The sequence below is a fragment of the Sylvia atricapilla genome, chromosome 21 (assembly GCF_009819655.1).
Source record: "Sylvia atricapilla isolate bSylAtr1 chromosome 21, bSylAtr1.pri, whole genome shotgun sequence".
Classification (NCBI taxonomy): domain Eukaryota; kingdom Metazoa; phylum Chordata; class Aves; order Passeriformes; family Sylviidae; genus Sylvia; species Sylvia atricapilla.
This window is the reverse complement of record NC_089160.1, coordinates 1,553,244-1,579,069: the sequence shown is the minus strand read 5'-3', so window position 1 is coordinate 1,579,069 and position 25,826 is coordinate 1,553,244. Positions and strand designations below refer to the sequence as shown.

At 43.2% G+C, this 25,826-nt stretch overlaps 1 protein-coding gene across 1 annotated transcript; it reads right to left on the bottom strand.

Annotated features, from left to right (window-relative positions):
- Nucleotides 1-6,540: 6,540 nt before the first annotated feature.
- Nucleotides 6,541-20,130, bottom strand: LOC136370386 (homeobox protein CDX-1-like). The gene is made up of 3 exons (XM_066333754.1): nucleotides 19,644-20,130; nucleotides 9,968-10,113; nucleotides 6,541-6,795 (listed from the first exon to the last, which is right to left on the bottom strand). Exons 1-3 carry the CDS (start codon nucleotides 20,065-20,067, stop codon nucleotides 6,541-6,543), a joined length of 825 nt encoding a protein of 274 aa, XP_066189851.1. The 5' UTR covers nucleotides 20,068-20,130.
- Between the last annotated feature and the right edge of the window lie 5,696 nt (nucleotides 20,131-25,826).

Sequence of the window (25,826 nt, the reverse complement as noted above, 5' to 3'; positions counted from 1 at the left end):
TGCTGGTGGAACATGAGCCCTCTCCGGACTCTTGGGGGTGGTGGGGAAGTGAAAACAGTTCTGAGACAGCAGGCTGGACATCCAGAAACCTCAGCCAGGTGGAGTCTTGTATCTGCACCTTTCTGCAGTGGGTGATAAAGGCAGAACCTGACAGATCTGTGCTGTGCCCCTTGGCAGAATTCAGAGAGATGGATTGCCAGGAGATCTGAACTCCAAGGTTGTTTTTTTTCTTCACCTGTTCAAGTGCCAGATGTAATTTATCTACTAAACCTGTGGCCATGGGAGTTGTCTCAGTGGTTGTTAAAGAATCAAATGTACTTTGGCATCTTTGGGGAAGAAAATTTTCTAACACGTGGTTGGTGAAAAACTATGGATAATAACAAGTGTGGTGCTCCCCATTGGAACTCTAAAGGGTTTGTTTGTACAGTCAGTGGAGATGGTGCACTCTTGTATATGAGCTATTCTAGAGAGCAATTCCACCCCAGTAATAATAACATAATCACAAACGTGCAATTAAGTGTTTTAATGACAGCTATTAAAACTGCAATTTCAGGCTACTGGTACTTTAAAACTTGCCTGTAGAACGATAACTTACATTAAAGGTGTTTACAACTCTGATAGTTTTTATTAGGAACCCTTACTCATAAAATTACTCTTCCTTTTATATGGAGATAAGAAGACAATAATCTGTCTGTCTTCGAAGCATGAAAATGATGTGAGATCTCTCTTGTTTTGGAGAATCAAAAAGCAGGTGAGCTGACTGTGCCCCTTTGTGGCTCAGGTGGTAGGAATCGATGTTTGTTTTCTCCAGATGACCACTCCAGTAACGCTGCAGGCTCAGGAATGCCCCTTGCCCATCCTTTTTGAGCTGCACACTTGGAATTTGGTGCTCAGGGCATTGTTAGGGAACTCTCTATTGCTGATTGTTCTAATGCAGTTTTTTGAAGGTGTTACTGACCCTATATACCAGCTGGGTTGGCATGCACATTCATTCCTCCTGAAATTCTTAGGCAGCTGTAGGAATCTTGAGGAAAGGCCAGTCAGGACATGGTTTGCTGCCAGCTGAGGGCAGTTCTGTTGGGAAAAAACCCAACTAGTGATGAAGGAAGGCAGATGGATTTAAAATCTTAAAACACAGCTAAAGAGGTGGCTTTTGCTTTTACTGAAGCTTCACCAAACACAAAGCTTCTGAAAAATGTTATTTGCCCTTTTTAATTGAGCATTTTTAATCTACAGAACCCTACTTAGGTTTCGTTTTCAGGGCTTGAAATGCAAACATGCACATGGCAGATGTGGCACAGCCCAGAGAGCTGAATGAGCAGTGCTGACTGAGCTGTTCTCACTTGCTGAACAGAATCTTCTGGGGAAAAGGAAGAAGGGATATTTCACGATTTCAGTTCTGCCCTGTGTCTCTGATCCCTGCTGGGGATTTGGTTTTCATAAGAGAGCAGCAGAAGGAATAAAGATGCCAGCTGTCTGTGAAGCCTTCCTCAGTGGTATTTGGTTTAATTTCATGCTCTGAAGTTTTGGTTGTTAACAAATCCTTTTGGAAAATGATGAAAAGCGCCTGGTAGACAGCTGATTGTATTTACCCTGCTGTCTACCTCACTTCTGTTTTTCCAACTGCTGCTAATGACTTATCTTTAATTTCTAAATGTTAAAATGTGTTCTGTTAATATATTTAATGGATAAACTGCATCAGTTTTTCCAGGAAGGAATGGTCTGAAGCTAAAGGAGGGTTTTACTATTCTGAAATCGAAATGATTTAACTTCTGCTTCAAAATCAATACTGACAGAAATAAGAGCATTCCTTGCTGCTCCACAAGCGGCTTGAATTCAGCAGGAGTTACAGAGCCTGTGTGTGAACCGCAGGCGAAATCAATTCTCTAGCAGAACCCATGAAAACGAGCAGCACATCCTCGATTGCCATTGATTTGGTCCCTTCCCGAGCAGTGCGGGCCCCGGGGCGCTGAGCCGATCCCTGCTGCCCGGGTGTGGCTGCCGGCTGCTCCCCGGCCATCCTGCGGGCATTGTGGGCTGGGGGGTTTCTTGCAGGAATCCATTTCCTTCCCTCTTCGCCTGCCTTTCCCTTTTCTGCTGCTGGCAGCCTGGCATTTGTGCCCCACACATTTAACCCTGCCGTTATTGTCCCTGTCAGGTCTCTCCTGCCTTACAGGGACTCTTCTTGTGGCTTAGATGAGCAAGAGCATCCAGGTGTAGCTTAATTAATCCTCTCCATTTATTGTGAGACATTTATGAACATTTATTGTGTGACATTTATTGTGAGCCACTCTTCTTGTGGCTTATATGACCAAGAGCATCCAGGTGTATCTTAATTAATCCTCTCCATTTATTGTGAGATATTTATGAACAGGTTTATTTTTTTTTTTTTTTAAGAGAATTGAAAGAATTTGTGCTCTTTGGGTATGAGCACAGCTGGCAAACATTCTCATTCATAAAACCTGTGCCTATTTCTTTACCTGGTGAGTTTTGCACAATATTGTGTCCAGTGAGCAGCCAGTGCCATCTGAAATGTGTCTGTGAGTCATTTTCAGGGATGTGGCATTTCAGTGCCCCTGGGCTGGCCCAGCAAACCAAACAAGGCAGCTAAAGCAGAAATCTGCTTTTTCATTTTTTATGGCAACATCCACAATGAATGTGTTTTTGAATCTTCACCTTGGGTAGGTGACACATACTTGATGTTCTCTCCCATGTCCCTTAATGATTGCATAATCTCTTAACAAGAATTGAAGGTTTTATTTTAGAAATATCATCCTGAATTGTACATTTTGCTTAGTTGCAGGAAGATTTGGTAGAAGGTGCTGTTTGCTTGATTTTTTATTTATTTTTGTACCATCTAGATCACAATTCTAGCTGGGAAACAGGGTTTAAAGTTTAGTGAATTCCTCTGAAAATTGGATATTCCTTGATAGTTCTTTTAATCACAATTAGGATTAAGGGCTTAGATATTCCTGTGATGTAGCCTAAGGTATGCTTTTCTTCTTCAAGGCACTTCCCTAACAACCAATCAATCTTCACAGTGCTCTGCTTTAGTGGCCTGAGTTTTCAGATGTGATAAAAGTGATGAGTTATTTGATATACCCAAAGTCAGGAAGAAAGTGAGTATTAGCCTGAGGATGGCACCAGTATTTCATAGCCCACAATGCTGCACCCAAATAATTTCAGCTGATTTCTCTGCATTTTTCTGTCTCTCTTATTTTTATTTGGACAGAATACAGCAAGTTAACAGCACTACACAAGCTTCTTAGAGAAAAAAATCACTTCCTTTGGGGTTTGGTGGGCAACTGTTTAAAGGATTAGAGCCCATTGGAAATACTTAACTGGAGAGATTGCTGAGAATTCTTACAAAAAAATCGAACTACTTAAAACAGCCACTGGCATAACTAGGAGGTTAATAATCACTAAGGTATTGCCCTGGTTTATAGATACTGCTTTTGGAGCAATAAATTTTAACCTTTGAACGTGTGCTTCTGCAAATAAAATCCAGCCTTATTTTGTGTACTTAACAACTTCTGATTGGAAACACATAGCAACCTATAGCAAGCATGCTTTCAGCAAACTGGAGCAGAAATGAAGCAGATCTTCAAAGTGGTCACTTATCTTCCTCAATAACTCCTCTACATGTAAACAAGATAAACCAGGTTGTTCTGCCAGATCCCACTCTCTTTGAATGATGTTTAAATAATTTTAAAGAGAAAGAAGTTGTGTTCAGACACATCTCTTAAAGTTCTTCCTTGAAGTGCTTTTTTTTTTCCTTTTAGAAATAAATGTTAATGTGAAATTAAGCTGTGTCATGAAAATGGGATTAAAATAGGTAGCTGTGTATTTGATTCTGCAGGACCCTGGAGCCAGGCTTCTGATCACTTAGCTAGAACTAGGTCTTAATTTATTGTGTATCAGTGCAAAAGACAAAGTTTCCCTCTGTATTCTTACATTTTGAAAGTCTAAATCGGGATTTTTAAATTGTTTTTCTCTAGTCTGCAAGCACAGTTCCATTTAATTGGCCAATGTGAGGATGCTTTTCCTGTTGAAGCTTTTCCAGTCTCTATTAAGTTAAATGTCTGTGTATATGTGAATAAAATCTCTGCTATTTCCCTCTGCCAGCACAATGGCTGTGCTGTGAATTTCCAGTGGCTTCCTCTTTTGGGTAGATCCAATGGCTCTTTTTTGGGAGAGTAGTTTGGCTGCAGTGCTCATTGATGAGCATGGGAACCCCCTTTTGTTCCCGTGTGCTCTTTGTCATGTTCCTCTTTTCCTACCCTGTGGAAATCAGTTGGAGACTTTCTGTTGCTGAACTTTGAGTTGCAGCTTCTTCCTCTCCCTTCTGTTCCTGCGTTGGCAGCAAATGTGACAGGACTGAGTGGGGATTTTACAGTGCACCTTCTCCATTTCATTGGACTCACCTTTATTTAGCACTGTCCTTCTTGCAAACAAAACAATAAATCAAATTATTAAGTAGTGAAAGCTGCCAGCTCCCTGAGCCATCCTGCTCTTCCCAAGCTCCTCTAATTTCTCTAAACTCTTTTGCCATCAGTCTTCTTTTAAACTTGATACTGCAATTCAAGAAAAGGCTAACCATGAAAATCTGCAGGTTCGCTTGCTGCATACACATTGCAAAGTGGTTATGAAAAAAGGCATTTATTTTAATGTTCTTTATATACAAAGTCATTTCACATCACCAACATTTTGATACTCTAAAAGTACTATTTGTTATAATTAAAGAATAAACCCGAGAATGTAGTGCCTAAATGACTTAATGCTCCTAAGTCTTTCTTTGCCACAGTGACAGAGATATTCCAGGGGACACCTTGATGGAAATTACTGAGGATAGGCATCCTAAATTTCTAAACTGCTTTGGACAATGGGGTATCAATTCCCAAATCATGCACGGGCTCTAAAAATTTTCCCTTTGCAGACAAAAGTTTTGCACATGCAATTTGGAATCATATTGGGGAAATAAGTATCCAGATTATTTGATTATTCTTAAGTAGTGACAACCTACCTGAAAAAATTCTGCTTAGTGTGGAAGGGATCAGCCCTTCAGGAATTGAGACCCACATGAAAAATGCTGAGAGCTTTATTTTAAGTGTTCTATTTGCTTTTTCTTCTATTAATTTAGCTTCTCAATATTTATTAGTGTGATGGTAGCTCATAAAACTGGACCAGATTTAAAATTGGTTTAATGCAGTTATTGCATCTTTATCCATGGGGTCTGCTGTCTTCTGAAATGCAGTCACTTCTCAAAACACACTTTTTAGAAGGATTTCTGCCCCACTTTGCTCTTTGTTTTAGGATCCAGAATGAATCTGACATGAATTTTCTTTGTCCAAAAACGAACTCGGGCCAAGATTCACAATTCCAGGATGCTTTGAAAACATTTAAAGTGAGGTTGAAGAGTGCCTGTTCATACCAGTGTATGGAGCATTGGAAATCATATCTGTCCAACCCCCCAAAATTCCAAACAGCTCCTCCCTGACCTTTGCCCTTAACATGTAGTGAGTGCAGCCACCCGGCTCCAGGCTTTCCACCGAGTGGGTCCACACACACCAGTCAGGTTTGCGTTTCCCGAGATGAGCCTGTAAAGCCCACGGGTGGGATCAGCACATGGAGCCTTGTGTGGAGATCAAAGGAGCAGGAATATTCCCTTTCCCTGGGGGCGAGGCACAGACACAGGAATATTCCCTTTCCCTGGGGGTGAGGCACAGACACAGGAATATTCCCTTTCCCTGGGGGTGAGGCACAGACACAGGAATATTCCCTTTCCCTGGGGGTGAGGCACAGACACAGGAATATTCCCTTTCCCTGGGGGCGAGGCACAGACACAGGAATATTCCCTTTCCCTGGAGGTGATGCACAGACACAGGAATATTCCCTTTCCCTGAAGGTGAGGCACAAACAGGAATATTCCCTTTCACTGGAGGTGAGGCACAAACAGGAATATTCCCTTTCACTGGAGGTGAGGCACAAACAGGAATATTCCCTTTCCCTGGAGGTGAGGCACAGGAATATTCCCTTTCCCTGGAGGCGAGGCACAGACACAGGAATATTCCCTTTCCCTGGAGGTGAGGCACAGACACAGGAATATTCCCTTTCCCTGGAGGTGAGGCACAGACACAGGAATATTCCCTTTCCCTGGAGGTGAGGCACAGGAATATTCCCTTTCCCTGGGGGCGAGGCACAGACACAGGAATATTCCCTTTCCCTGGGGGCCAGGCACAGACACAGCAGTGTGAGATTCATTGCCTGGGGCAAGTTTTTGTGCTCTTTTGGGGTTTTCTATGTGTGTGTCTGCAGTGAACAAGTGGCTGCTGCTGGGCTCTCCCTTCCCCAGGCTCTCGAAGCTCCTGGCCCTGTGGCATCCTCCTCCCGCGGGGCTCCTGCAGTTCCGTGGCCCCCGGGAGCCGCGCTGCGCTGCACACCCGGCGGCTGGCTCTGGGTTTATTGTCCTTGAAGCGTGTGTGCCCCGGGCTGGGGCCGGCTCCCGGGTGCTGTAGTGCTCCGGTACCGCTCGGTGCAGCCTCACTGCGAGGCCACCACCTGCTGCAGGCTCCCTGCGTGCTGCAAGGCGCCGATGGGGAGAGCGGCGGGGCCGGGCGGCGCCGCGAACAGAGAGCCGGCCATCTCCGAATGAGTCTGTGCCTCGGGGACCGGCATCGGGCTCACGGAGCCAGAGTCACTCTGCAGAGAGCCCAGGCTGCTGCCGTCGAAGTGAGTCATTTTCTTCTTCATTAATTTTCTCTCTTTGGCTCTGCGGTTCTGGAACCAGATTTTCACCTGCGGAGGAGCAGAGGAAAATTGTTTTCAGTTGATGCCAGGCTGGATGTGGTCCTTTGTGTGTTTAGTCACAGAATCAGAGAAGAATCAGTGGTGTGAGGACCACTGAGAGAGGCAACGACAAACTGAGACAACAGAGCTGTTTGCTTGCTTTTCATACGGGTAGTCTTTCCTACCCACTGATAAAATATTTATTAATAACTTGATAAAAAGGGAATTTTGGGGTTAGTCCAGTTATTTCTTTATGGAATGAGAAACAAAAGCAAACGGGACAGAATCTCATGTGTCCTAGTGATTGTCAAAATTCTGCATGAGTATTGTTAAGCTGAAAACTGAATGTCCAAGTCAGGGCAAGCCAGGATCTGCTACTGGCCTATAAACAGAGGCACAAAAGCTTTCCTGATTGGATAGTGCATTTTAATTAGTGACTTCCAGTGTGGAAGCCAGTGGAAATTCACTTCTGAACAGAATTTCATCAGCAATACACAACATTAATTCGAAATATTGTCTTAGCAGTGCCTGAACAGCTGAGTGCCTTCTGCTTCATTTGTAGCTGGAGCCAGAATCTGCTGCTGCTCCCCACACAGTGCAGTGTCACCAGTGTCCCTGCCCTGTCACAGCCACCTTGGGGAGGAAGGAAGGACCTGCTGAAGGTGGATCTGGACTGGGGTGGGACAGGTGAGGACGTGAGCTGAAGCTGAATAATGGTCAGCTGAAAATACTGCAGGACTTGCTGAGGTGTGACATGTCCTGTGGTAACTGGACTGGCTTTGGATGTGAATCCCCAGGGTTGGATTTAAAGCTGTGCACTGCAGCTGTTTATCCTTGGAAGTGGCTCTGGATCACATCTAGTCAGTGTCATAAGTCAAGCTATCTCCTTCAGGTTTGTTGTGTTGTGTTTTCTTGTTCAGACAGCTACGGAAACACTTCTGTCACTGTTTTCTATAACCCAAAGGGGAAAAAAAATCAATATTTTGCTGAGAAATATTGCTCTGTTCAGTTATTTTTTCCTAGGAACTAGAAAGGGAAAGAGAATAATGATTGGAAAGGAGGTAAAACAGTGAGAGGTGATAAAACCTGTGACTACCAGGTTGTGTTTTAAAAGAAAATCACTGGTGAAGCCCGACAAAACCTCTTTAGGGACTCTCTGGGATAGTCTCAGGGTGCTTCTCCTTGAGGCATCATTATTCCATTCTATAGTTGAAGGATTCAAATACATGCAAAGCCCATGTAAATCTAAACCAGGTCTCTTAAGCCCCAGGCTGCCATCTGAGATGTTTGGCAGTTCCTTTTGCTCTCTTAGTTCTGGAATATCATTCCAATACCAAATTATGTTCCATTAAACCGGTCTCAAGCCCTCTCAGATCTCTTGTGTTCTGACTGTGCAGAGATAATCCAATTTTTCTCATACATATGCCAAAATGTACGAAAAGATGAAACAGTCTAAAACCCAAACCAACATTTCAGAATTACCCTGTGGCTCCAGTCTTCTTACCCGCCTGTGAATTGAGGTTTTTATTCTGGCTCGTTGTTAAACTAAGGGAGCAGATCTGCAGAGAGAAATTAGGCACTTGAGCATCGTGTGCCAATTATCACATGAGTCCAAGTAAGAGCAGGTCTGTAATGTCAGATGAAAAGCTGACAGGGCCAGTTGCATCTGTCTGACTTATTCTTTACCTGTTGCCCTCCTTCCTTTCCATATTCTTTTTTCCATGCCAATCTCTCTTCCCCTGAAGTCTGATTTTCTTTCTTCTTTCTCATCCTTGCCATCTCCTTTATTTCTGTATCCTTCCTATGTTAACAGCTTCACTTTGCCTTTCTTGCTTTCATTAGATATTGCATCTTTCCTTCCTTGTTTGAGCAATCCTTCTTTGTCCTTTTGAGATATTCCTTCCAGGGAATTTTGGATTTTGGCAGAGGCAGAAAAAAAAAAGCTTTTCCAGAAAATCAGTTCAGGTTTTAGGTGGTGTACAGAGGAATTTGGGATAGAATAGAATGTGTGTGTTCAGCTGTGCTTGTATGATGGAATTGTTTAATTTGTATGAAAGGGTGGTGGTGGGAGTCTATCGGGGATTTTTTACTTCATCTTCCATTTTTAAAACACACTTCGGAGATGTAGGTTGTATGAACTGTAATTCATTTTGCTTTTGATATATTGGTGATGATGAAGAAGAACAAATACTGCAAAAGCTGTTGCCAAGTTTCCCCAATGTATACAAAGAAATAGATCACATATTTTTGTTTCACCTCTTCAATTACACTAACAAAAATATTCATCAGGAATTATCACTGAGCTAGGAAGTTTCAAGTAAATATCACTGGTTGTGTACAGAAGCAGGGCCATAATATTCAAATTCAGCATAATTAAGTCAAATTATGAATGTTTTAACAGCCAACAAAAAGACACATAGTGTATTTTTTATACCTGGCTGAAAATTTTAGTTTTCAACAATTAAACGCTGGCATTCAGCAGCAGATTGAGGAATATTTGCAAAATGAGTGTTTGGTTCCCCATTTCTGTAAGCTCAGTGTGTGCTGTGTGAGCCAAGTTCAAGTTGGATGGACAGTGCTACAGCTGGGTGGGTTCTGGACCATTCCTGCTCAGCAGAGCTCACAAAACAATAGTGAATCAGGCCTAATCATGGGATTGTGTTTTGATTTATCTTCTGAGAACAGAAGTGGAATTTGGAGGGGAGCAAATGGGGCAGGAGAAAGGAGTAGCACGTATGTAGGAAGTCTTGAACAAAAGGTACAAGGCAGCCAAGGGAACAAAACCCTTCAAGTGTCCTGAACATACTTGAGCTCATCACTTCCACCTCCGCTAGGACTGACCTGCTTGGATTTGGTTATGGAATTCCCACTGACTTCAGCAGAACCAGGACCTCTGCTTTAGGGAGTTCAGCATGAAATTCTCCCTGCTGCCACAGCCCAGAGAGAAATCCTGGCAGGATTTTGGTGATGTGGTTTAACTCGTGTTTCTCAGAATGGGAAAAAGTTGGTGTTTGCATTTCCTGGGTTATTGCACAGCTCTGGTTTGGGTTCTACTGCAAAGGGAAGCCAGTGTTGGGTTAACATCCCAACATTAACATCCTGTATTCTTTACCATACAGTTATCTCCTCAGCAGCAATCATAAATTCAAAGGAAAGCCTGGATGGGTGATCCATACTCTACCTGTCTCTCGGAAAGTCTTAGGTTTGCAGCAAGTTCAGACTTCCTTCTGATTGTAATGTATCTGTTGTAATGAAACTCCTTCTCTAATTCTAATCTCTGATGATCTGTGTAAACCACTCGGTACTTCTCTCTTGTTCTTGTTTTACCTGTTTTGAAAGAAGAACACATTGCTTCAAGCTAGAATTTTTTCACTTTAGTAACACAAAATATCTGGCTTTACATTTGAAAATGTCTGCAGGGATTTTAGGCCTGATTGTCTGTGCACTTACCCAGAGTAACTCCCTTGACTCGGTCTTGATTTACAACACAAGAGGTTCATCCCATCAGATATTAGGTTTGCTCCTTAGTAAATAGATACTAAACTGCTTCTCGTGTTCCTTCTCACCCCTGTGTAATCATTTGGGAAAGGAAAGGCATTCCTGGTAAGAATAAGGAGCCAGGAAACCTGGGTTCTCTTCCCAGCTCGGCTGCAAGCTTCCTGCCTGGTGCTGAATTGCTCTTAGCTTTGGCCCTAGAGCTGGGACACTCTTACCTGCCTCAGAGAAAATTGTAAAGGACATTTCACTGCACAGAAAATACTGAGAGCTTCCAAAGTTCCTCACTTCTTGTTGCTAGAAAAATTCCCACAACGTTGTGATTGTTACTGCAATTTGGAGGTTGTGTTTTCCCCTCAAGTCTGGCACAGTCTGCCCACGATCTGATAACAGCACAGAGAACAGTAACATAGATTTTCAGATGACAGTTCATAAAAAAGAGAAAAGGCAAGCAATAATACTTCACAATGGGCAGGGAAGTGCAGCATCTGCTGTTTTGGGAGCAGCTCCCTTCAGCTGTGGGTGCAGCTGAGTGGAGCAGACACGGCTCAGCAACATCCAGGGCATTAAAAGGCAGTGGCAGATGACAGGAGCCAGGGAACACAGATGCAAGGAGCTGAAATTTTGTGGATTCCATATGGGGTCATTTCTGAGGGCAGAATGTGTGGCTGCTCTGGAAGAAAGCTGAGAAAGGGAAAGGCTGCTGCTGCTTTGCTTCCTCTGTGGTTTATGCTTGTATTAGACAATCAATATATTGGGGATCAATACCTGCTTAAAGCTAAAACCTGAGGTCTTCCCACAGTTTTAACAGACTGGATCATTGTTGTGTTAAGACCAGTGTCATCATCTTTGCTGACCACAATCTTATAATTTTTTATGCTTCCTTGTTTACTTGTATTTATATGGACATTCCTACAGATGTGAATATTTAGCCAGTGAATTGTCTGGGACAGGGAATATATTTTCAGTATTTTTTTGGCTCTGTATTCCGTTGTGGTGCTAGAGGTTGTGAATCTGTGTCCTCAGTGGTCACTGCAGCAGAAGAGGCTCAGGCTCTCTCAGGTGATGCACAGGACTCTAGGTGTTTGTACCTGTACCCAGCTGCTCTTGCTGCAGGTGTTGTGTGGCTTTGCACAGAGGCTCCTGTTTGCTTCTAGAGCTTTTCCTGACAAGGTTATAGGGATGCCCAACTCCTCAAAAAACAGGTGCCACAAACTCCTAATAACTACACTCTAGTAAGAGCAGTTAATTTTCAATGGGGTGAAATAGATTCTCAGGCAAGGAGTTGGTAAATTTTAGTGTCTGAGTAGATCGTGGTGGCACAAAGCCCCAGAGCCAGCAGCTTTCCCTGGCTGCAGAGAGGAGCTGGAGGGGTCATCCCAGTGCTGCCAAAGGCCTGATTCTGACCCAGCCCCTCCTTCCCACTGCCCTTGCTTTTGAATTTCATAGCACCCAAAGATCAGAATTCAGGGTACAGGACTACAGCAGGATCTTGGGTTAATGTTCTTCCTCCATCTGTGGAGGGAGGTGTGATGGTGTGATGTCTCTTAGTTTTGTATGGAATAGATTTAAAGTTAGCATTGTCTTGCAATTGCCATGCACACCATAAAGGGTCACTCTCACCTCTTCCAGGATTTGACAGTCAGGACTTTGCTGTTTCTAAGAACTGTTGGCTCACCAATTTACTGCTTGCATTGGAGGTTTCCTCAGGCTCTGCTCCTCTCAGTGCTATTTGTACAGATCCCAGAGCCAGAGTTGGTGAGCCCTGGATGTCCTGGGCACTGCAATGCTGTAAATAAATCCTTCTGTAGCCTGGATGAGGATGGTTCTGGCTCACCCTACAAGACAGCAGTTCTCTAGGACTCTCCCCAAGCTTGTAGAACCAAATCTGGTCCTTCAGCTTCCATATTCCAGCCCTGGGGGAGCACCAATAGTGTCTTTACAATGCTCTGGGCATAACCCAACTCTTCTCAAGGCCATCAGCCTGATTACTTGGATTATTTCAGTAGGGAAAAGAGGTCTGGGATTGCTCCTTAGGCTGTGGGTTCTGCTCAGTCCATGCAGCCGGACTCCTTTGTGTCAGATGTGTTCCCTGCCTGTGCAGGTGCTGCCTGCCTGGGGACGGTGTACAGTTCTCATTCACTGGCATTTCCACCACTGTGAGACCGCAGTGTAAGCAGAATTAGCCCAGTTCACCCCGATAATCAAGTGAAAAGTGCTGCTAATTTTACAACATTAAGGTAAGAATTGTAGAGTCTCTAAGGAGCAGCAGTGGTTCAGTTCAGTCCACATAAATACCAGGACATTTGTTTTCCCTCACTGGAAGTGTAAATTGTTTGTTTAACATATGGTCACCTGTGGTGCTTTAACGCCTCACTTGATATTTTTTAACTTTTGATCTCTCTAACTGGTGGTTTGGTTAAGGGTTTTTTTCCTCTTCAAATGAGAATTTGGGGTCATTCCACGGGACAAAATGTTTAACATGTTCCCTTAGTGTCCTTTGTGTTGTTGAGTTGGAGTACACAAAGGACAACAAGGTGATCTTATCTTGACCTCTATTCTCATTCAGAAGGCACAGACAAATATCAAATGTTCCTCTATTGCCAAAACAAAGTGGTAAACTTCAAGAAAAACCTTCCTGTTTCTAGTTTTCAGTGCTTAAACCCTTATTACCTGAACAGGAGAGGATTGTGTTGTTGTTTTTTTTTTTTTTTCTTTTTAAGTTGAAGGAGAAATTAAATGTACATGGAAAACAAAACGTTCTCCCATAAGATCCTTTATTTCTGTATGAGTAATTCTCAGGGTTTTTTTAGTGGCATTGATACTCTTTTTGAAGGATGATTGGGAGCTTTGACATCTAATTTCTTTTTTAAAGTTAAGAAAATAATTTAAAAAGTGAAAAAGCAAAAGTAAGGAAATTCTGAGAAATGGTCCAGGAAAAATTCTCTGATGTGTCACATAAATCTTGTCTTTAATAATTTGATTTTTTTTTTTTCTGTGAAAGACAAGAGACAGTGGGAGCTGAGATCTGCCAGGGTCTTCCAAGAGATAATTTTCGCTCTGGCAGAGCCATGCTTTAGTTTGTTGGGCCTTTACTCTCCTTGATGTCAGTGAGAGTCTTCCTACTGCCTTTGTTGTGTGCTGGGCTGGAATTAGTCTGCACATGGCATTTCCTTTCAAAGGCAAAACACACTTTTATTTGCCAGAGTTAACAAACAGCAGCAACAGAACCCATCCCTAAACAGTTTGGGCTTTTAGCTTCTAAATTCCATCTGTTGGACAGAGCAGATCCACTCCAGTGTGTTCTGCAGATCTACTGGTTTTTATTATAATTGCATTTTATTTCTGGAAGAAATATTACCTGAGTAAAATTTGAGGTGGGACTAATGGATTCACTCCCATAATAGGAGGATGTTCTTTACTTCTCACGACATAGTAACAGAATTCCATGATGCAGTGGTAAAAGTCCTTGTATTAATCCAATTCTTTAGTGAAATCCTGTGTATTTGCCTCACTTAGTGAGTGAAATAGCCAACATTTGACTTTGTACCATCTTAATGAAGCTTCTGTTAGTGCCAGGTTAAAATTATAATCAGCAATTCTGTGCCAGTTCTATAGGGAATGTGTTCTGGCACGGACACTTACATCATGGAATTGTGCTTGGAGAGGTTATTGCTGCTGGGGTGGGAGAGAAGTGAAACAAAAGGGCTTTGAAGCAGTTACCTTTGCAGCCTGCCTGCCTTTGTGCTGGGGGAGTGGATTTCCTGGCTTTAATGAGCTAAAGAAGAAGAGGTAGTTTTGTCAAAACCTTTTTTTGCACTAGTGGCTACTGAGGAGTGCCTTTGGACCAGTGAGAAATCAGACATTTGAGAGCTGGAAATCTTCTCTAGTTTAACAATGCTGTTCCATCACTCCAATTTTTGTGACTGGCCAAGTTTTGAGCTGGGGGAAGGGAACAGTTTCCCATTGGTCATAAAATTCACAGAGTATTTCTTCTGAAGACAATAAAGCTGGGAGAAGGCCTCTTTATTTGCTGTGAAAATCATCACCCTTTCCGGCAATATAACTCCTGAAGAAAAGAGGGAGAAGGAAGAGACAAGACTGCATATCAAAGCAAAGTGAAGTGTTAAAAGGGTCTGTTGCCTCAATATGACAGATAGGCCTCAAAACCTCAGACAATGTAGGCCAGGAAAGGAAAAAAAAAAAAACAAACCCAAAACCACCAAAAAACACCATCGGACCTCACAACTAGTTTACAAAGTAAAATAAATTAGCATGAGAACCAGCCCTGGGCCCTCTTTCAGAGCTCCTCTCTTAACTTTTCAGGAATACTCTGCAAGCACTGAAACCAGCATCTTTCATAAGATCCAGAAGCTGCCTGGAGATGTCCTGGGATAGGACAGTGTGGGATTACTGTGGGATTGCTGACAATCACCCTGGATTGCAGGGTTTAGCAGTGTTTCAGAGGAAGTTATGGCTGTTCCTGGTGACTGGATGTTACCTTAAATCATCCCAGAAATGTGAAGCAGCTTCTGGCCTGAGGACATGCTCAGTTCCCACCTGCATCTCTCTTGTTACTTTAGTAGTAAAACCCCTGATGTTAATTTTTTGAGCCTATAAAGATATAGACTGAGAGAGCAGGCCTCAGAGTTTTATTTAGGAATCTAACTACTTAGGTATTTTAAAAGTGTAGGAAAAGCAGGAGGTAACTTCCCCTGACTGTGAAGCAAAACTGATTTAAAATAAGTTTTGAAGACAAATATTGTGCAGCACATGATGTTTAAAGCTAAATTAAACCCCCCACCAGGCACTGTATTAGAATTATAAAGTAGAAAATGTGACACAGATCCATATGGATGTGTACTGTTCCTGCCAGAACCCTTGGTGTGATGAGTAGATATCCTGGTCCTGTGCATTACTGCAAAGTCAGGTGCTAAAGCTTTGTGAAACTCGGTGAAATTCTGTGTATTTTCTGCTGTATCCTGCTCATCTGCTCTTTTATACATGCTCAGGTTGTTCATGCTGAAGAAACCAGAATAGACTCATAGAGGGGAAACCTTTCAACAGACTCAAATTTCTCCTTCTGTTTTCAATTTTGAATATGTTCTGCTATTCTGGAATAAAGCTCATTGGCCAAATTCTGTTCTTCCCCTTCCTAGTGTAAACTTTTTTATTCATCTTCATCACACAGAAGGAATTGGATCCAAAAGAGAATCATTTTTGTTTCTTTAAGCAATGACTGGACAGGCAGAAGCACCCAACCTGCAGAAAATGTAGGTGCATTTCTGAGGGGCAAACTGGGTAAATCCCATTGCCAATGACAAATAAAAGGGAAGTGACTGACTGAGGTTTTTCCCAAGTGTTCTGTATTCTTTAGCATTCAGCATTTTACAGGAATGACCTCTAAAGAGGCTTGTTCCTCTTCCTTAGATTTGAGGGAATATAACTTTTTCCTTCAAAGACTGAGTGTGATGCATTTACAGTGCTTTAGTCATGATGCTCTCAGTTCTCCTGTCATCAGCAGCAGAAAACTGTCTTTTTGTCTGCAGAGTAAATTTTTATTGAAGAAGAATGATAGGAGAGTTGTCATCGACAGGAAAAATCTCTCCTCTGAATCAGTTCACCTGTTTCAAAACTTGTCCCCACCCTGTTTTATAGTAACCTAAGTGCAGATCTCAAGGTGTACTTTCAGCTTTGTGAGCAAATTCTCCTGGGAGTTCACTGCTCAGACTCAGTGTTTTGGGCATACTTTTACCACAGGTGTGTGTTGTTTTCTCACACAGTCATAAAGTCAAGTCTACTCCTGTGCGAGTGATGACACAGCTCCATAAAAATCCTGAAATCAACAGGAGATTTGTAGCTTCTTCTAAGGTGGTTTTATTTTATTTTCCATCAAAGAATTAGCCTGTAATTATGTCTCCTCTGTGCGTGTGTGTGGAATTGCCACCTCACATTTCTAGCTGTGGCTTTGTTCTGTTGTGTGTTACAATTGCTCCTTGTCCTGGCTGTGCTCACCAGCCCCAAGGGGACTTTGAGGAGACAGGAGCAGTGGAAGGGTTAGAGTAGAGTCTTTTCTCTGAGCACTCAGAAAACCCTGAGCACTCAGTGCTTCCTCCTTCCAGTGTTCTGAGTCAAAACCCATCGGCTTTTCCCTGTCTCCTCAACACCCTGAGGAGTGCAGGGCCCTGGATTCTGAGTGCTCTGCACTGAGGATCAAACCCCAATCCCTGCAGTGCCACACTGGGACAGACACTCAGCATCCTTCAGCCAGAGAGAGAAGGATGCATGAAAGCCTCAGCACGAGTTTTCTGCAGGAAGTGCATTCTAGCAGTATTAAATCAAAATGATAATCTCACTTTCAGTAATGAGAACCTCACAAATTTCACTTTACATCAGTTGAACATGTGGTTTTACACTGATGTTTTTAAAGCTACAGAGTAAAACTTGAAATAGTTTCTTCCTTTCTTTCAGGTTAGTTGTGTAGATAACAGCATCAAAAGACCTGGAGGGCATGAGGCAGTGGCAGAAATAGCAATAAAGTGTTTTGTTTGGCATCTGTCAGGACATGAGGCCACAGAGCACCACTAAGGGAAGATAACCATGAAATCTCTGGAGATGGGAATGCCCTGGACTCAGGGCCTTGTTTCTGTAGCTGCTCCAATACAGATTACTCAAAGCGAGCGAAACTTTGGCAAGAATCTCTCCCAGTCTTAAAGGGATAAGGTTACAGGAACATTTCTTGCACACTTCTGAGAATATCTTGCAAAAATTATTTGCTTTAATAATTATTGCTTTCACAGTGAAATATTACTGGTAGTATTAGTATTGATGATTAGTGCTTTGCAGCATGTAATAAATAACAAAATTAATTTGTCTAAATGATGTCTGTTGTGATCAACTCAGGTAAGTCTGAGCTTCATTTTTCTCATCATTAAGAACAGCAGTTTGTGTCTATTCACAGGGAATAAGGAAAGCTGATAAATAAATAAATATAAATAAATTCCTTCATTCTGGCAACACGAGACCTTTACTGAAAATCCCAAAGGTTTTGTAAAGAGACAGAAGGATAATTCTCAGTGAACAAAGACAGCTTTAAGGATGTAAAAAGAATTGGATTCCATCTAAGACAATGATGAGGGGTTTGATCATGGTCCAGCAAACATTTGCATGAGTCTGGTCACACATCTGAGACCACTGCAGCACCTGCATTTACAGAACCAAACTCACTCAGGTGCTTTCCTGGAGCTGACACTACTGCAGTGGAAAATCTCTTTTAAAATTATTTTAATTTTTGGGAAACCACGAAGGACAATAGTGCCCTTGCTTTTGAACAGAAAAGGACAGAGGATAAGGAGTGAAGGAAGAGAAGGGAACCAACTCCACTGAAGCAGATCTGCTGGCACTGAGCCTGCTTGGCCAAGCAGAGCTAATATATATATATGAGGGAAAGAAGGAGCAGGAGAATTCCTTCTCTGGATTTTTCCCTAAAGCAGCTTTTAAATGGAGCCTGCCCCTGGCCCAGAGGCATTTGGGAGGGTCTGTTCTGTGGCATACTGATTTCTCCAGTTCTAGACACAAGAATGCTCAATATCTTGTTAGACCACTCCAGAAAGGAGACATTCCCAGCTCTCCTGTGAATGCTCTGACCTTTGCAGGCTTGAAATTTGGAAAGCTAGAAATGTCTAAGAAAGTTAGAAATCTCTGCATCTTGAGCAGCAATTAGAATGGGATATTTTATATTCTGTGTATACGATATATATTGATATATAGATATCTATATCTATATAGATACATGGGCTGTATCAGTCTATCCCAGTGTCCCATTATCAAACCAGAACAAACCAGACCTTGCTCTCTTGGTGAGATCCACAGGGAGCACAAAGCAGGTAAGGAAAAGATGAGGAGTGGTGGGTTTTTTTGAGCAAGGGTTCTGCCATCTGTAAATCCCACAATTAGTGAGCAATTTTGTTGCCTTTGTAAGTACTCCTCAGAAGTAAGCTGCAAGTTTTTTCAAAACAAGCCCTCTTTTGTTTTTTTCCCTGGATAATAGTCAGCGAAGAACAAATATGATTTTAAAAATACAAACTTTTTTATCCCCCCAAATTCTTACTCACACAGAGCAACAGCCTGTTCTGACTGTTCTATTGAATTCTGTGGATTCTCCATGAACTAAAGTTGTGTTCAGCAGGAGTGAGGAGGACTCTGCCCATACAAATTAGATGCATTATTTTAATACAGACAGCTTTTCTATGCAGTTGCTTTCAATTCTCCCATGTCTGTTTTAAGTAATTGCTTTTCCACCAGAGATTGATTCAGTCCCGGCTTTGAAGACTTTTATTTACAGGCTCATGTGGAGGGAGAGAGGGAGGGAAAGGAAGGAAACTTCCTGGGATGCAACACTGAAATACTGGGAGCATCTCTTTAGGGGAGGAATTGAGCATCCCTAATTTCTACTCATCTCAGTGCATGTCAAAGCTGCTCAGCACCTCAGAGGATCAAATGCTTTCATACAGCAGATTACGCCTCTGTTCTTTTCAGGCAGTTTTCCCTCTTTTTCTTCTCCCTTTCTTGTTTAATTTTTTTTTTCATATACAGCATGCAGATTTTTGTTTTAGGAATGCTCAAATTTTATATTTTTTTCTCTTGGCCCTCCTCCCAATCAAACAGAACCTTTCCATCAAGCTTCATGGCTTATTTTTACTGCTTAAATACAGTTGAAGAATTGTTTTGTACTCCTTGACTGTCATGCAGCAGAGCCTGATCTGTGGCTGTACTGCCAGGCTGTGTTACCATGGATCTTTGTATTCCTGCATATTCTGAGAGCTGCTACTACAAAGTGAAGCAAGCCTTTCCTTATCATCCCTGTTTTTAAAGCCTTGACTCATTGTTTGATCTTGCAGATCTCATTGCTGTGTTCTGAGGTTTGGAGGGGCTGTTTCTGGTAGAAAGCCTTACTGCCAAAGCCCCTGCTGTGCACGTTTTACTTGAACTTTTCCTAGGTACTCCAAAACTTGAGGAAAGTAAGCAAAGAATAGGCGGTGGTGAATACAACACTTTCTGTTTCATCCCAATCTATAGGACTCCTATTAAAAGCATCTATTGGCGATCACAGACTTAAAAAACATATCTGAAGTGAGAAGTGAAAGGACATTGCTTTTCATTTCCCACAGGATTAAAGGTCAAGTAAGAAGCATATGAAATAACCAACTGGTCAAACAGTAATTGAACCAATATTTAACTGCTAGCAAGAGAAATCCTTCAGAGCAATCAGGATCTTCCCTTGGAACAGGGAACTTGGCAAAACACCACCACAACAAGTCAAACCCCCCTTTCCTCATCCCAAACCCTCCTCGCCCTCCTACCTGTGGACGTGGATTGCACCGTTTTCCTCATCCACTCGTAGGAGCCGTGCCTTTGGCTGTTGGGCGAGCCGTGCTGGGCGCTGACGCTGTCTCCAGGAGGCAGGGGCGCAGCGGCAGGCGCGGGGTGCAGGGAGCTGTAGTCAGCAGAGCTGTAGGAGCCCTGGCCAGGGGACGAGCCGTTGATGTGGGCAGCGGCGCTGGCAGGGCCCGGGCCGTAGGCGCTCCAGTCCTCGCGCTGGGCGCCGTAGTGGGAGCCCCAGGCCGCCTGCCCGTGGCTGTCCAGGCCTGGCACGGGGTGGTAGCCCAGGTACTCGGGGTAGGCTGGAGCAGACACGAAGTTCTGCACGGGCAGGTTGTTGTTGGTGCACCTTGCGGATCCCGGATACATGGTGCTGTCCTTATCCAACAGATAGCTCACGTACATGATGCTCACAGCCCGCCTTTGTCTCGCTGGGACATCCTGCTCCTCTGCAGGGTTTGTTTGATCTCCCTTCCCCTCCTCTTTCTTTCTCTCTTTTCTAGCCCAGGCTGGCTCTATAAATGACTCCTGCTAGCCCTGGTGTCCCTTTACTACACATGATTAACAATGGTTTTACCAGGTGCTGGTGGTAACAGTTTACTAAGGTCCTGCCTGATGTCACAGATAACTGCCTGCCCCAAAATTACATTTGCATTCAAATGAAGGGCTGCCCATGCAGGCAACCCCACCTTGCTGCTAGTTCCAGTGTTTCCTTTCTCACAGATCTTTATGTATTGCCAGCCCCGTTCTTTACTTTGAGAATGTGGTTTGAAATCTCGTGGCCTTCGAGCAGAGCTGAGTTTGTAGTTAACCATAACTGTTCCGGCGGTAGAAGTTGTATTTTCCTTGAGCGGTGCATGTCAGGATCTCACTTCAGAGTTACTCAAAACCTGGTGTCTGCTGGTCCAGTAGTAGTTCTGCTCCAATGTGCTCTATTTTTTTTTTTTTAAACTAAAACCAAAGGAGCAGTTCAGTGTTTAACTGCAGCTCTTACAGAGCTCCTCACATGAGCACTCTTCTTGACTTCAGCTCTTCATCTGTGTGGGAGAGCACTTAGAAACCACAGTAATCCTGCTGATTTTACCATTACAAAGGATATACAAGAAGTCTCATAGTCATTTTGAGCATTTGTTCATACGAATAGTCTTGTTGATGTTAGCGAGCTATTCATGAGCTGGCTGCTTGCCACGGTGATTGAAGTTCCTCCATTCTAACCTCCAATGTTCCCAGAAAGGGAATCTGTTATTGAGAGAATGCAGAATTTGTCACTTTCCCTGTGCTTATGTGTTGGTTGTGATATTGAAATGAGTGATAGTTTTCCCTGAAGGTTTTTTTTTTGTTTGTTCTCATTGCTGTGCTTCTTCACAATAAGTAACACCTTTTCTTGGAAATATGGGAACAAATTATTGCTTTTTCACTCAGGAAAGCAGTTTCCTAACTTTCAGGAGCAATCTTAGGTTTGTGAGTAACAAATCCCTACGAGATCATCTGTAACCTGGAGCAAGGAGAGAAAGTGTGGATTTCTTCTTTTAAAGGAGATAGATACCTTAGCATTGCCTCTTGATGGCAGTTCACCCTGTTCTCATTCCTGTCCCTTTAATGATGTGATACTCAATTGCACCTTTATTAATCATCCGACTTGTTAAAAGGAGTTTTTCCTTAAACAGGTGCAAAGTATAATGAGTTTTTTCTTTGTTCAGAGGTGTATTTTTTCTCGGAGTCTTTGGCACTTTGACACCATTTAAACTTCCAGGTTCTCGGGGGGAAGGAATCACTTTGCACACCTGACAACACCTTTGTCTCCTTTTAGCGAGAGAACGGTGTCCTTAGGCTGCATTCACAACGTGCCTTGGAGTTGTGGAAAAAGCTTTTTGACTGATAATTTCAGAAGCACGGCTGCCTGCTCACAGCATTTCAGATTGTCCTGCTGTGCACTTGGGTAAAATTTGTGCCCTTCTGCTTGTTGGCTTGGTTTTGGGGGCTGATGTTTTGCCGGTGTAATTGCTGAAAGGTATTTTAAAAACCATTAGGTGGCGGGAAGTTGCCAGAAGCTGTTTCTGCTGCTTGCATATGTGAGCTTACTGGCTTGCAATTTGCACATCTGTGACAGCTGGCCACTCAAAATTACCCAGCAGAGCTGCTGGGAAGGACTTCTCAAACCCAGGGAAGTCAGTGATCAGTGGCTCATGGATCTGAACTGCTTAATTCTGCTGCAGCAGCAAAATAAATCACAGTTGGCTAATTTAGAATTGGGTGTCTCTGGACAGCCTGTCTACAGCTAAAGTGTGATTTAATGTAGGGGGATCTTCCTACCTTTTAACTTGGGGGTTTTTCTCCCTTCTCAGACTTAGAGCACTGTGGTTGCTCAGTAGCTCTCGAGTGTTGAAATAGTTACAAAGATTCTTTGCATCTTTTCATTGTAAGCTGGTTTCATTTCCTTTCTTCCTCTTCAGAACTGTTGAAGCCTCATCCTTGAAGCCTCATCCTTGTAGGTGTTTCAGTGCCTCTCCTGAGTGCAGGTGTAGCCATAAATCAGCCAGAGGAAGGAGCAGCATTTTCTCCTTTCCTGGAGCCCTCCAGCTGTCTGCAAAACATTCTAATTATATTCATTCAACAAAACTTGTCCTGCCTTATCCACCTGATATACCCCAAGACAGAGCTCTGCAGAAGGGCTGAGCTGGATCTGCCCTTGTTCAGTGTTCAGGAATGTTGGATACACCAGGCTCCAGTCGTGGATTCATTCTCTCCCAGTGCAGCATTGTTCCATGAGGAACATTTTGATCTGTATTTCACAATGGTTTAATTTGTCACGTGGAGCTACTGAAAGCAGTAAAATGGTGATTATTCCTGTGTATTAGAAAAACCACATAAAATACCTTTTGATGCTTTCAATAACACATGAATATAATGACATGGAAGGAGATTTTTCCTCTTCCATGCAGCCTAAAGAAAGGGCTTTACAATCTGGGATGGTTGAACTGACAGTGCTCTGCTCCTCTGGCCACATGCTGTGCCCACGAAGCAGGAAAGTGCTTCCTTTGGATTCCTCAGTACCCTCAGTTGGTCTGGCTCCAGCAAGCTTTGGTGAGTCCAGGCTTTTATAATTTATATCATTTCAACCTCACCTATTAGTTAAACCACAGTCATTTGATGTAATTGCTGGAGCTGTGTGAATAATCACATATTAATACAGTTAATTTCAAATGAAGTATTTTCAAAAGTTCTCAAATGCAAAGTGAATGGAAATGAGAAATCGCTCTGAGTTCTCAAGAGGGAAAAGAACTTCACTGAGATGATCCTAAAACACCTTCACCCTCGGGCCTCTCTAAGATGCATTTCTCTAGTTCTAAATTTGACTAGTTTCCATCCTCTGAAGCTGGGAAGTGGCGTCCACCAGAGCTCCTGGATGGGAAAGCATCTCTGAAGGGCGTTTTATCAAGTGATGTTGATGTGGGCAGAGACCAAGCAGCAACACTGGGATCCCCCAGTCCACTTTGATTATTCCTCTTTTGCTACGTGAATGAGTCTGCAGAGCTTTCCCTTGTCATGTCACAAAGCCATGGATCTTCTAAGGCCCCTCGTGTTTCTGAGCTGATCTGTCTCACGTTTTAACCACGTCCCTGTCCTGGGCTGCAGACCTTCTCCTACACATCCCATCTTCTTATCTAGGGCCTGACAGAGCTCCAGTAGCTCTGTTTGATTTTTCTGAGCTTTTTTTTTTTTTTTTTCCTGTTTCTTTTTCTGGTCTCCAAGAGTAGCAGCGCCCATTTTTGGAGGCGTGTTCCCGTTCCGAGGCTGATCTGTGACTCCAGTGAGGCAATGGGGACAGCTGCTGGTCAGCTGCCTGCATGGCAGGGAGACCTTATTCACATTTCAAAGTTCTCAGCCTGCCCAGTTCTGTTCGGAGCAGGACTCGCGTCTGTCACATGTGCAGCTGCAGGAAGCAGCAAAGCTCCTGAAGACTCCTGGTTTAGAATTATGGATATGTTGCAGGGATTTTTTTTTTTTTCTCAAAAGTGGAAACTTCTGAAGTGGACTATTATGGAGCATGCCAGGCTTTTAAAAATTAACTTTTACAAGGAATTTTCTGGGCTAAAATGGTCTGAAAGGTGCTGCAATACAGAGTGGGATTGCTGAGTGGTGACAGAGCTGGGGTGTGAGCAAGGCAGCGCTGGGACACTCCTGCCATCCAAAGTGGCATCGAGGCACAGGGCTGGAATGTCACATCCCCAGGCTGAGGAGAATTCCTGCTCTCAGCTCAGGGAGCAGCAGAGTTCAGCAAAAGGGGATCCAGCGTTCCCATCGCTGGGATTTTGTGTTTGTGCATTTGTGGTTAACGCTTCCCTGCTGCTGGAAACCGCCCTGTCAGCAGCTCCTTGAAATTTATAAGGAGCCTGTGCTGTATTTTAATATTAGCGCTGCGAAATCCTATCTGGGGAAATTCTTTACTTTAGGTGATGGTTTTGAAAGCTCTGTGAACACCTGGCTCTAGGAGCACATTCTGGATTTGGGCACTTGGCTGCTGAGCACAGACTGTATGTGGATTATTTTCATCGAATTCTTAACTAACATCAACTTTTTTTTTTTTTTGGAAGTATGTTTCTCCTCCCTCCTTTAGTATGGAAAATATCCCTGGACACGAGAGTGTCTCAGCATAGGTGAGGGATCCACAAGAACATTTCCTACGGCTGTGTAGTCTCTCCTGGATGAAAGTCCCCACAACAGCCTCTCCAAAGTGACAATTCCCACTAGGTGGCACTTGGAATCCATGGCACAGCAAAACCCCGGCTGATGGAGTATACCTGGGAGCTGCCACTCGGATTTGTACTTAGTGATTGTCCAAGCTAAGAAATGATCAGTGGAGTGCTGCCTGCAGCAAGTTTCACAGCTCCCTTTAATACCAACATTTATTAAATCCCCACCCCCAACTCGGTGTGAAAGAGCATTAGCACAGGAATTATCCCCTCTCTGAATCCCTGCACCCAGCTTTCTCCACTCTCCCAACAATTTCCCACCTCCAAAAAAAAAAAACCCACCCCCAAACCCTCCAAAACCCCCAAACAAACTAAAACCCCCAAATCCAAAACAAACTAACAAAAACCCCCAAACAAAAACATCCTCCCCAACCAATTGTTTATGTCCCTGGAAATTAAACTCAGTGACGTTGTTTTAAAACCCAAATTTTATGGTTTTATTTGAAGTGTCCAGATAAGTGTCAACTCCCCAGGCTCTGTTCCCATTGATATTCGAGGCTCTCCTCGGAGCAGTGGAGGAATTTGCAGTTTCCATGAGTAAAATAGGCCAAAAGCAAGGACAGAAGTGACAGCAGGAGTAGCAGGCAAAGAAACAAATGACGTGGAGAAAAATGGGAGCTGCAAAGGGAAAAGTGCATTGGGAGTATTTGGTTCTGGCTCAGGGGGCATCACCCAGCACCTCAAACCAAGTCACTGCTCACTGATGGTGCTGCTCAGCCCAAACTTTTGATTGTGCAGCTGTTTGAGGAGAGCAGAAATGCTAAAGGGCAGCTGAGAAAACGTAGAATCAGGTTTTAGCACTGCTCAAGTTCTGTTTTGCTCTGCCAGGTTATTTAATCTTTAATTTATGGCAGTGAACCTTTAGCTGTTCAGGGGTACAATGGCAAAATCCCGTTCTTCACCATGGTTTGTGGACAGAGGAGCTCAGGTCAGAGAGAGAACTGGACTGAGCCTCTTCCAACATCCTGTTAAGGACACAGGCTCAAGCTCAGCAGCTGAAATGTGGCTTTGTGAGCATTAAGTTTGCATATGGCTCTCTGAGTGGTTTCTAGGGTTCAAAAATTACTCAGTAAACTCAAAAAGAGCCTTTCAGCTATTTATGTTGGCTGTGCCCTTTTGAGGGAAGCTGCTCTGAGTAGTAGGATTGCAATTGCCATTGTTAAAAATTCATTATGAACCAGATGAGATTATTAAAAATAAATCAAATACTTCGGGTTCACTTGTACTGGTTAGGTGAATGTATTTCTGCAAATCCTGGTATAAAAACTCGTGAGTTGGAAACATCCGAGTTTGGTGTTAAAGGCAAAACTTCCAGCATCATCCTGAGAGAAGCTCTGAAGTCTCTTTGAGGGAGGTTTGTGGCTGTACAGCTTTAAGTGCACAGCACCTGCAATGCTGCAGCAAGAGAGG